The following is a 12434-nucleotide window of genomic DNA, read 5'->3' as shown; positions in this document are numbered from 1 at the left end:
GCCGCACGGAGTGAAGTTTGCGAACTGGTTTCGCGTGCGCCCCCGCCGCCCCGCCCGGAGCGGCTCGCCCGCGCACCGCGACCACTGCAGCCCGACCCCAGTCGACTGTCCATCAGCTAACGGGCAACAGCCAGGTGCAGCGCATGAATAGTGAATGTGATAAACTGCATATACTACTCCAAAATGTTAGATGCTTACGCAGTAAGACTACTTCTCTCGAAAGCATACTCCAAGGAGCTACAAAATACGATCTACTGTTAATAACTGAGCACTGGTTAACATCTAACGAGATTGCTGTTACAAGTTTAATGAATTATAATTTAATCTCTGACTACTGCCGTAAAAATCGCCTTCACGGTGGTGTTTGTATATACGCGCATAACAGTGTTTCCGTGTTGGCCAGGAGTGATTTAGGCATAAAATACTCAATTGAAATGCACATTGAGATAGCGGCAGTGCAACTTGTAAACTATAATGTTATTGTTTTGTGTGTATACCGTTCCAATACGGAGGGTGACTTTAATATATTTATTGATCAGTTAGAACTACTACTAAACGATATTAGTCAGGACAGTGCGGACATTTTAATAATGGGAGATATTAATGTAGATTCCTTGAAACGATCAAAAGAGATTAGGTTACTCCGTGAGCTATTAGCTAGGTATAATATGTCTTCTAGGGTAAACTTCCCAACTCGTATACAGGGTGAATCCAGAACCAGTTTGGATCATGCTTATACGGACCTTCCCTTGGATTGCACCAAAACATACCCGTTGGAATTTAATATAAGTGATCATTGTGCGGTTTGTGTTGTAATATCAACACCCAAAAATATGTGTACCGCGCGCCGGGTAAAAAAACGTATAATTAACGGCTGTCATATGCTAAAATTTATCGAGTTTTTGGAACTATACGACTGGTCAATTTTTTTTGACTCTAATAAATTTAACTTTGATGATATTTATAATGTCTTTATAACGAACTTTAATCTTCACTGCCCTTTTAAGTCTGTTTTGGTGCGATCTAAGGATTCCGTCTGGAGTAATGACGAAACTGTAAAAAGTAAACAGTTTCTTTTGTTTCTCGGAATGCTCAAGCGATTACATCCCTTAAATGCTGACCTAAATCGATTAATTAACGCTCATAAATGCAAACATAATAGTCTACTTACTAAAACTAGACGGTCGTTTATAAATAAAAATATAGAATCCAGTGATAATAAAAGTAGCGCCTTATGGAACTCGATTAAACTAGAAATAAATAAAGGTAGACTGTCAGGAGACGACTTTTGTGTGCTTAGGCATGCTGTGTGTGGATCGCAGGGCTCCAGTCGCGAGCTGGCGGACGCGCTCAACCAGCACTACCTGGCGGTGGTGCGCGATACACCAACCAGGCCCAACATACCCGAGGCTCTGAAACTGTTGCGCACCTCAAGACCACCCGTACTGAACACTATGTTTATGACCCCATTTACGGCACCGGAGCTGGTTAAAATTATTAAAAATATTAAATCGAAGGCCACCAAAGACGTTTATGGGTTCCCCACATCTGCCCTGCGTAAACTACCTTACATTTTCCTAAACCTGCTATGCAACCATCTTAATACCTCAATAGCGAACGGTTCTTATCCTGACACTTTAAAAAGTATAAAAGTAACACCTGTGTATAAGGGTAAAGGTAGCAAGAAGGAATTCAAAAACTATCGTCCGATATCGTTGGTGCCCGCCATCTCAAAAATATTTGAGACGGGAATTTGTGATAGGCTGATGAGCTTCTTTAGGTCGAATGAATCGTTATGCTCTCAGCAGTATGCTTATCAGGCTGGTCGATCGACGGTTGAGGCAGCGCGTGAGGTGGTAAAGAACGTTCTAGGCAGGCTAGAATCCAAAAAACGAGTCGCCGCTATACTTTTCGACCTATCTCGCGCATTCGACCTTGTTGATCACAAACTGATAGCAGCTAAACTTGAACACTATGGCGTGCGTGGGGTGACCCTAGATTTCATTATTTCCTTCCTTAGCAACCGCTCCCAAAGAACAGAAGTGGCTGGTGATGCCTCGGAACCAGGTGATATTGGTGACCGGTCAGTACCTCAGGGGTCCAATGTTGGTAACACGATATTTCTGGTGCTGATGAATGACTTGCCATTTTTATCTTCTCACACGCAGCTTATTATGTATGCAGACGATATCTGCGCCGTAGTGAGTGGGGACTGTGAGGATGAGCTCCGTATCAATGTCGAAACGGTAATAGTGAGGCTCTTGCACTGGTTTACTGCGAACGGCATGCAGCTCAACCTCGAAAAAACGAATATTCTGGACTTCTCATTGGCTACAAGTCAGACCACAAACTTAAACCCTGTAGTAATACAAAACACAAACATTGAAGCCGTGAGCTCCGCAAGATTCGTGGGATTCACTCTAGACGGTAGACTGCAGTGGCAGGAGCATATTGATTCCCTCTGTGCTAGGTTAATCTCTGCTTATTATGCCGTAACCAGACTCAAAGGCTCCTTGTCTCAAAAGAATCTACTAGCCTACTACGCTTATTTTCACTCCCATCTTTCCTATGGAATCGATATTTGGGGTTTAGCTGCAGACCGTGATCGCCCTTTTATTATTCAAAAAAAAGTCGTCCGGTCTATATGCAGAGTAACACCTGACGAACCAGCAAGAGAGCTTTTTATTAAATTACGCATCCTAACGGTTCCCTCGCTCTTTATATTTGAGGTGGGTAAACTTATCCGACGGAGCAGGAAACACCTTTACATCTCTACTATGCGTGAGTCGTCAAGACGAACGCAGGTACTAGTAATACCTAGGCACAGGCTTGCAAAAACAGGTAACTGCTTCCAAATTATAGGCCCACGCATCTATAACAGGTTACCGTCTGATATAAAGGATGTTGCATCAGATCCCATTTTTATAAGAAAACTCAAGTGTTTCCTGATCCAAAAGGCGTATTACTCGGTTAAGGAATTTCTGGAAGGCTAATTGGGATCACTCCTAACGTATTGGAACGGGGTATGATTATTTTATTTACAATTGAATTATTATTATTATTTTTTGTTATTATTGTTATTCTAATGTTTAATGAAACCCAATTTTAATTGCACATATTTCTGACATATCTATTGTAAATAATAATATTAATAATGTAAATTACGCATCCATGACAATGTATGATTAATACTAATAAAAAATATGAATATGAATATGAATATTATTCTATTGTCACTTAAGGTGACGTGTAGTGTTGTTGTAGGTTTACGCGGTTGGAATAACATTATGTTAGTTTTTTCTGAATTTAACTGTAAACCATTCGCTTTGAACCAGTTCTCACATGTGTGAATAGTTTTAAGTTACTTGCAGTTCTTCGTATGTTTCAGCACTTACTACAATTGATGTGTCATCAGCATACAATATCATTTTTCCGTCTATGTTCAATGTCCATAAATCGTTTATAAGTATTACCCAATGCGGATCCCTGTGGAACGCCGATGGATACGTTATGAGCAGATGATCTTTGTCGTATTCCATTAATCTTAACTTCAACCGATTGTTTTCTCTCAGTTAAAAAAGATTTTATCAATTTGCCGATGGGAAAAGTTTTCCCCGATTTGTGGCTCTTCTAGCAGTTTTTTTTTGGTCCCATACAAGCTTTTGATCCTGGATAGGAATGGGATCGATTGGCATCAAAAAAATTCTTTGGCAAAAATTACCTTTTTCTCGCAACCTGTATGATTTTTCCTAATTCTGTAAACGCCAATCTTCATTAATTTGAAATCGAGGGATGGTCTTCTAAACCCGTTTTCGCGTAGCAGCACGGGATCTGGTAGCTGCCCTCACTGACCCATTACGAAATTCCACCCTGTATATGTCATCTTTAGTTGCTCAACATAAAGGGGCTTCTAAACGGGCCATATTTTCACTGCAATATGTAGCCGGCAACTAATGGTGTCCCTTAATACAAATCAGCTTCATGCAGCAATGCCTTCTAACAGTTCGTAACTGATAATAATAACTTCTTACCAACCGCCTCAGTCAAACGGTAGATTTATAGTTGATGATCAAAAAGAGATCATAATGTGACAACACCAAAAGCATTACGAAAATAAATATCGCGTTCGTGAAATGTTGTTTTATCTACTTCTTTACAATCATGTAAAGAAATTGTGACAAAATGTTACCATCCCTTTGAACATTAGGTATCCCGTGAACGTTTCCTTTAAAAATATACTACATGCACGTATAATGGACACACAAGACGGGATAACGAATAAAATATGATATTCAGATTCGACAGCTACGCTTTGCCTTTATCTTGGAGATCAGACGGTCCGCTGGTCATATTTTAGTACCTTACATTACATTACAATATTAACATGTTCCATTTTACGTCTTTTGGATCAATATTTCATGCTTCACAAAGAATTGGGTTATGTTATTCTAGTTTCGCTTTAGGTAAGTACTGAGCTTTAATAAAATCATAAAATACGGATTATTTATAGCAATAATACATAAAATGCTAGCACAACCTAGTACGAAACACTAATAAAGCGAAACCATATTCGCACCTGGCCAGTTTTTACGATCGAGAATAGCGAAAACGTAAATACCGTGACTTCAGAGCACTATTTGAAGAACCCACAGTATGTTTCCTGGCCCGCCGATGTAGGTAAATTAAGAAATACGATCGCATAATATAAAACTTTTATAAGAACAACACATGCCCCGTACTCGTAAATGGAATACGCTTAGAAACCGCATTCGTAACTTCCGCAATATAAGTTTCCGCTTACGGTCGTGCTCGTGGTACGTTCTGAAATCGCACTTGGTACTAAGTTCTAGTTGTGGACATTCAGTTCTATGATCTTTTTAGTGCATTCAACTTACAACACTTGAAACTTGTAGTATCATAACGGAAGCTAAAAGAAAGAAGGGACCCTTTCCTTGGGTTAGGTTAAGGGTTTAAGGGAGGTTAGGTAAGTTCAAAGGTGTTGCAAGGAAGTATTTATTTTTTAAGCGAGAGCCTTGCAACATAGTAGAAACGCCCTAATAGTAGAAAGATGAATAATCTCGTGATCGTGACTTCATAGGGATAGACACTCGAGGCTGCTTTTTCTAATAGAACGTAAGTTCTAATGGGGTCTCAAGGGCTTGAGCACAAACCTCGCTTGATTTGTGCATGAGCCCCTGAAGATATTTAAAGCTAGTAATGTTATACTGCTCGTGCCCTACAGTGCCTCTGTGAGACGTGAGCACAGGTTAATCAATAAGTTTGGACAACAACTCTCATAATACGATTATCAGCCATAACTCATGGCATACGTAAGTACTTGTTGCACTTTGCACTTCGGGGCCGTATAGTATCGTATCGGTGCATCACTAGTTCGTCTTTTATTGTAAATAGATATGGTGAATGACACGCACCTCCAGAATCACAACAACTTTCTGAAATACGCTCACTTTTAGCAGTTCACCCACGCAACACTTCCTACCCGCAGATAAGTATTTAAACACCTCTCAAGAGCTCGATCACTCAATCATTTCCGACCCAAGAACCTGCACGTACCATACGTCTGAGTTTGTTTACACGGCTAACTCATTTTGTATTCTTTGCCCGAATGTTCTAATAAAACTTTAGTGAGGTCGAGGATATAGGAAAAACAAGGTACGATCAAATGATATGTGCTTAACGTTACGTAGAGTGTTGCGAGTGGATCAAATAAGGGCCAGTTGCACCAACCACAATTAACAGACTGATTAACGTCAAGCAGCAGAGAACTATGAAACTTTCCATACAATAAAATTTAGCGAACGGTAAAACGGTGACAGACGGTTTGGTGCAACTGACCCTAAGACTTACAAGGCCAACACTTGACATTGATTTCAATTGTTATTCATTGAGAAAACTTTAAGGTTGTATGTATATTAATTTTGTATCAAGCAGAAACGTCTGCGAACGATGCTATTAAGCTTAGAAATAAATATAGGTATATTATTGCAAAAAATAATGACGGAATTAAGATTTCTTTTCATCTGGCGGTTCATAACTATCTATTTCAAGGCAAGGGAAACGCTAATAAGTTCGTGTTATTGAATTGAATTGAAATTCTTTATTTCGAACTTGACGTCCATAGGGTTAGGTCATACAATAACTTAATCTAGAGTTAGTATTACAATTAATTAGACAAAACAAACAATTGGACAAAACAAACAGAACAAAACATTACATAACAGAACATTACATTTATAACTTTCGCGGCTGAGCAGCAACAGGTGCGTGTAGCTGCATGTACCGCTTGACTAGGGGCGAGTCCCAACGCTGCGCCAGCGTACTGAGGATGCTGTTCGTGCTGTTTCGGCTGCGATTGAGGAGTTATGCGCATCGCTTCCTCATGATGGCAAAAAAACAGTCTGTTTGAGCCTCAGCAAACATCGCTGAGGCACTACAATACCGCGGCAACCTGAACAGCATCCTAAATGCATCATTGTATTGAACACGCAGAGCGCCGTACGCCCTCTGCGTAAAGTTAGCCCACAGACCGCACGTGTAGAAAGTTTGACAATTTTGCTAGACCGTTATGGAGGATATCGACTTAAGAGAGCTTTTTATAGGTTCTTGCTCTCCGTAAAGAGGTTCACAGGTTCGTTAGGTTAACGTCTTTATTGTGTTATTCGACTTACAGAGGTATTTTAAATTTTTCGAGATAAAATTAAACGACATTTTTTTCGAGCTACAGACAGAGGTCAAACAAATATAATTATTATAAACTGATTCCATACAAGTTGCAGCTAAGGACTAAGCCAAGCCAAAACAATCGTTTATAGAAAACTCCAATCGAAAAATAAATCGTGTATGTCATCCCGATTTAGATTGGCGTTTGTCGAAAAATTATTTGCATTTTGGCTATTAGTGTATTTAGCACAATCGGATTAAGTCTAACCTCGAAATCCTTCCAAAGTTATGAAATTTGGTATGTAATAGTATGTATGTTAATTAAAGGTCTCTTTTTCATGTCCACACTATTTGACATTTGGGGACCTCGAGGAATCGCAGCCATCTTGGAAAATGTGTACCATCCTGGAGAAATTTGCGTTTTACTCTAAATATACGTTCTCTATGAAAATATGGTGTAAGGCAACATAAAAGCTTATTAATTTCTACACAAAAAAGTCCTAGATATCTTTGCGGAAAAAATACATCTTGTTATAGAAAATAATAGCTGAATCCAGATTTAGCACTTATACCCTGTGAGGGGATATTCTCTTAATATGAAACTTGGAGGAATATGAATTCCACTTTTGTCTATACATTTGTACACGTTTTACCCCAATATCAACATTTTACTCGACTGCGACTTAATAATAATAATAAAATTTCTTTATTTCGGACAAATGCATCCATAGAGTGTTAGTACTACAAGCAGAATCTTAATCTAGTGTTAAACAGAAAGTAGGGTTATGGGTTTAAATACTGAAAATCAGTACACCCGGTACATATCGGTAGATTCCTCTTGCCTTTCACAACCTGTTTATACTTGTTTTATTAAAGAGAAATCAATACAGCCGCCTTGAGAGGACGTCGAATAGTAAATCATATTTTTACTTCTAGCGCCTAAACTATTGAGTGAATTTCAATAAAATAGACATCAGTAGATCCATAATTGGTACATGCTATTTCCGGTTGTTCTCATCTTGCTAACGGCGAGTACTTGCACAGACATAATCTCGTAGCCAGGATTATTCACCAGCAGCTTGCTCTTCTATATGACCTTGTGGACCGCGAAGTACCGTACTACAAGTATTTACCTGTGCCAGTTCTCGAGAATGGTCGTGCCGTGCCACGCTCTATTGGGATCGATCTATCATCACTGACAGGACTATTGTAGCCAATAAGCCTGACATTGTGATAATAGATCGATCGCAGCGCCGAGCCGTGCTCGTCGACATCACCATCCCCCATGATGAGAATCTCGTGAAAGCCGAGAAGGACAAGTCCAGTAAGTACCTAGACTTGGCTCACGAGATAACCGCCATGTGGGATATTGATTCGACGATCATTGTCCCGATAGTCGTTTCAGCGAACGGTCTCATAGCGAAGAGTCTCGACCAACACCTTGAGAGACTCTCGCTAGGTGGTTGGATCAAGGGTCAGATGCAGAAGGCGGTGATCTTGGACACGGCGCGGATAGTCCGCCGGTTCCTCTCTCTGCGGCCCTGACCACCGGCAGCTTGGGCCCTGCCCCGCTGCTGGCGGCACCCTAGGTTAGGTTTTTTATAATTTGTTTATATGTATTTTGTATTGTTTTGTAAGTGTTTTTATATTTTACTTTTATATCCATATTATAAAAAACCTAACATAAGAAAATGAATAAATAAAGAGAATAATAATAATATATTCTTTATTGTGCATAATTAAAACAAATTTAGATGCATTATAATTAACATAGCGAACTAAGCAACAACAGGCGGTCTTATCGCTAAAAAGCGATCTCTTACAGACAACCTTCAGGTAGTAGAATTTACCGTATGGAAGAAATAAATGGGTAGAAAAATAAACGGATAACAAGAGTAGGAGATTTTTTTTTAAATAAAATCAGCACAGATAAATATATAACAATATACATACATAAATAGTTAGGTGCATACATATTAAAGATCATACTATTAAATATTAAAAATAAATACATATATAAATATCTATACACATACATACATATATAATATAGCAGAGATAGTAATCGAATGGTTAACAAGCTTAAGGAAGTGACAGATAGTGCATTTTAAGTTGAGCCTTAAAAATAGGAAGCGATTTAGCATGTCTTAGATCAGACGGCAGAGCATTCCACAACCGAATCGCTTGGAAGGTGAAAGAATCCTTATAGAATTTAGAAGAAGTAGTAATTTGGGCAAGCAGATAATTCTTGGAGCATCTTAAAGAAGAAAGGTATTTAAATTGCTCTTTTAGGTACAGGGGGGTAGTGGGGTTGAAGAGTATACCATACAGGAGGGCTAGAATGTGAGAATTGCGTCGCAAACGTATGGGAAGCCACTTGAGCTGCGAACGGTAATAGGAAACATGATCATATTTTCGCAGGCCATAAATGAAACGGATGCATAAATTTTGAAGACGTTCAAGTTTATTAAGTTGTTCTTCACAAAGATCGAGATAGCTGATGTCTGCATAATCTAAAATGGGAAGGAGCAAAGCTTGAGCTAGCGCAATTTTGGTTGAGAGTGGTAAAAAGTTACGAAGCCGCCGTAGAGATCCTACAGCAGCAAACATTTTCCTACTAACCTCATTGATCTGAGGGATCCAAGCCAGAGTACGGTCCATAATTATGCCAAAATTTTTGACTTGATTTGAATAGGGAATCTCTATGCCGTTAAAAAATATTTTAGGTATGTTGGAAAAATCTATTCGGGAAATTAATTTATATTTAGAGTATAACGCAAATTTCTCCAGGATGGTACACATTTTCCAAGATTGTTGCGATTCCTCGAGGTCCCCAAATGTCAAATAGTGTGGACATGAAAAAGAGACCTTTAAGTAACATACATACCAAATTTCATAACTTTGGAAGGATTTCGAGGTTAGACTTAATCCGATTGTGCTAATTGTTTTAATCTCTTCATTGTCATAAGTACGAAGTGAACACTGAAAGTATAAAATCTTCATAATTATATCTAATTCGGACTCACTTCGTTAAACAGTGTTTGAATGGGATAGCTATTATAGCCAAGAACAATTTCTCATTTTGCAGTAAGTAAGCACGTTCAAGTTGAGAATTAACTGCGACATTTTTATTAACACTTTGCCTACGTATAAAATCCGACATTATCATAAACATATTATTTTCAACGTGTGCATTAAGTCGACTGAGAATCGCAAAGCAGAAGAGTGGAAAAGAAAACACAAACAAGGGTTACAAGAAAGATATATCAAGGTAAAAGAGAACAATGAACGCCTTGTTATTCTAATTATGAGGTATGTCAATCATCGAGCCCAATGAAAGCCGGTTCTTGAAATAACAGTAAGCATTCGTAATCCCTGCCTGGTTCAACAAAGGGATCGCAAATTCCTTTTTGAATATTTGAATCAGACGAATCCTTTTACAATTTTGTTTTACACCTTTCTCTTCCTAACACCTGCATTCGAGATTATAGTTGACTTTACTGGCGCAAACCGCGCAAATCGATGTGTCAAAATTAGCGAATGACGACAATAGATGTCGTGGGCGTTTACGATCAATGCTTCTGCTTCCATGTTCCCATGGAAACGAATCGTTTGTCGCGACCGGCGCCATCTTGGTAATACATTAGAAACTTACTGGAGATAGGGTCATGAAAATGAAGAATCATGACTAACGTAGGGTTAACGCCATCTTTCTGGCTACTAAAACCACGGAGTAGGATGGAGATGGCAAATGGGTGTTTCCGTGTATTGTACATATTGTCGTGGTCGACTCACTTTATGCACAGACTATGATCAGTAGTTTTGTTAACTACATACGTTGAATGACGTTCATGTGACACATATGTTTATGTAACAATATATTGTTTATTAAATTTAAAATGCCGTATTGTGCAGTATTAAGCCACAGAAATCATAGCTATGTAAAAACTCTTTCACGCGGAGGTATTTTCTATAACCAGAAAATATTATTAAATAATATTATTAAATAAAAAATAATAATAGAATGTAACCTGATACACAGAAAAATACAGTTTGTTTGGCATTTTAATAACAAAACTTCCGTGAGACACAGACATATATCTAAGAACTTAGAATACATACTCTTTTCATACTCTAAAAATTCACATTTATTCCGCAGCTGCTCAATTGAGCAATCATGAAGAGGACACTTAGATAACATGTTTAGGCAGCTTATAACCTTTTGTTTCCTTAAATCGTACCAAGGGGTCAGTGAAATAGTCTCAAATGAAGCTTATCCGAGATCATAGAGTAACTTATACTAGAGCGGTACTGTCATAGTAAATTTTGTAACCCCAGTAAATTCACTGCCATCTGTCGACACACTTTAAAACTAAAAATGAAGATTTATAAAAATACGATAGAATGTATTTAAATATAGATAAATGATTTTTTTTATTTGCATTAATTATTTTTTTGATTTTGACCCATGTTCTTTCACTGATATGCGTTAAAATTGTTAAATAACAAACGAAACCGTCAACGCCATCTATACGACTGTAGAACAAAACTAGTAGCGCCCTCTGAACGAGAATCAAATTTTCTTGATTTTCGAGGCACGTTTTTTCCTTAGACTGTATCTATCTATTACGGAGTTATATCTATCTTTGTCCGAGATGAATTTGCTAGACGATATTGAAAGCATCATAAAGTCCCTAAAAAAATAAAAATAAAAAGAAACCTTTAGTATTTCAGGCTATAGGCTTAAAAATACCCTCAGATCAAACCCCTAGAACATAGTAATACAAAATAATACACGTATCAACAGTTAGACTAGGTTTTATCTGTCTTACTTAACGACTGTATCGTATCTTTAAAGACAGAACCTCGCGAGTAGCGGTCAGCGCTGACCGGTACGCGGTGCCGAAGCGCGGCGCATAGGCCGCGTATGCGTCAGCGCTGACGCCCGTCAGGGCTCACCTGTCGGCGTTAAGCCCCATTTCTTCTTCTAATTCGGTCTCTCACTGCTGAGGATCGTGACTCCGTTTGCTAATTTTCCCTACGGCAACTCTCCTCTTGTCCCTGTCGGTTGCTTTGTGACGATTCGATATCCATCTGGTGCCCTATTTCGACGGGACTAATTTGCATGTGCGATATTTAGTCGATCGACTGAATTCATTATACTCTGTAGTTAGCTATGTATCAAATATTCCATGTAAGTTGTTGAACCGTCTAACTGGGCCTTTATTCAAAAGCGCTCCCTGTGAGCTGTGAACGCGTAGTAGGTCAGCGTGCTAGGTGCTAGTAACGAAGCCAACTGACCTTGATATGCGGCAGCGCCAGCGCCCGGCGGAGGTCGTGGATGGCGGCGGCGGTGGTGACGGAGGCGGCGGCGGGGGCGGCGGGGGCGGCGGGGGCGGCGGCGGCGGCCGGGGCGGGTCCGGCCGGGCTGTGCCGGGGGCGCGCGGCCGCGTCCAGCGCCTGGCGGCAGCGCTGCCGGCCCTCGGCCGCCGGCGCGCGCCCCGAGCTCACCACCACCGTGCACGCGATGCGGTCGTACACCTATACGACACATTTATTTTCTCAAAAATGGACGGCAAAGTCGACGTTGCCGGGTAAAAAGTAGAAATTTTGATGACGCCAAATGTCACATTCTCTTAATATTATTTATCACCATTAGTATATGTATACATATTAATAGTGACATCTATTGTTGGAATTAAATTTATTTATACATAATGCACAGCTTACATTTTTCATAGACGGTAAATATG

The 12434-nt window shown here is 39.4% G+C and overlaps 1 protein-coding gene across 3 annotated transcripts in view; it reads right to left on the bottom strand.

Moving 5' to 3' along the window:
• Nucleotides 1–12434, bottom strand: part of LOC134752283 (peripheral plasma membrane protein CASK) — a 388960-nt gene that overhangs the window by 360901 nt on the left and 15625 nt on the right. For all 3 annotated transcript variants that reach the window (XM_063687939.1, XM_063687947.1, XM_063687956.1), the window contains exon 10: nucleotides 11983–12222. In XM_063687939.1, coding sequence (XP_063544009.1) covers nucleotides 11983–12222 — 240 coding nt within the window. The remainder of the gene's footprint in view (nucleotides 1–11982; nucleotides 12223–12434) is intronic.

Source organism: Cydia strobilella, chromosome 2 (assembly GCF_947568885.1).
Source record: "Cydia strobilella chromosome 2, ilCydStro3.1, whole genome shotgun sequence".
NCBI classification, from domain to species: domain Eukaryota; kingdom Metazoa; phylum Arthropoda; class Insecta; order Lepidoptera; family Tortricidae; genus Cydia; species Cydia strobilella.
This window is presented reverse-complemented; position numbering and strand designations above follow the sequence as displayed.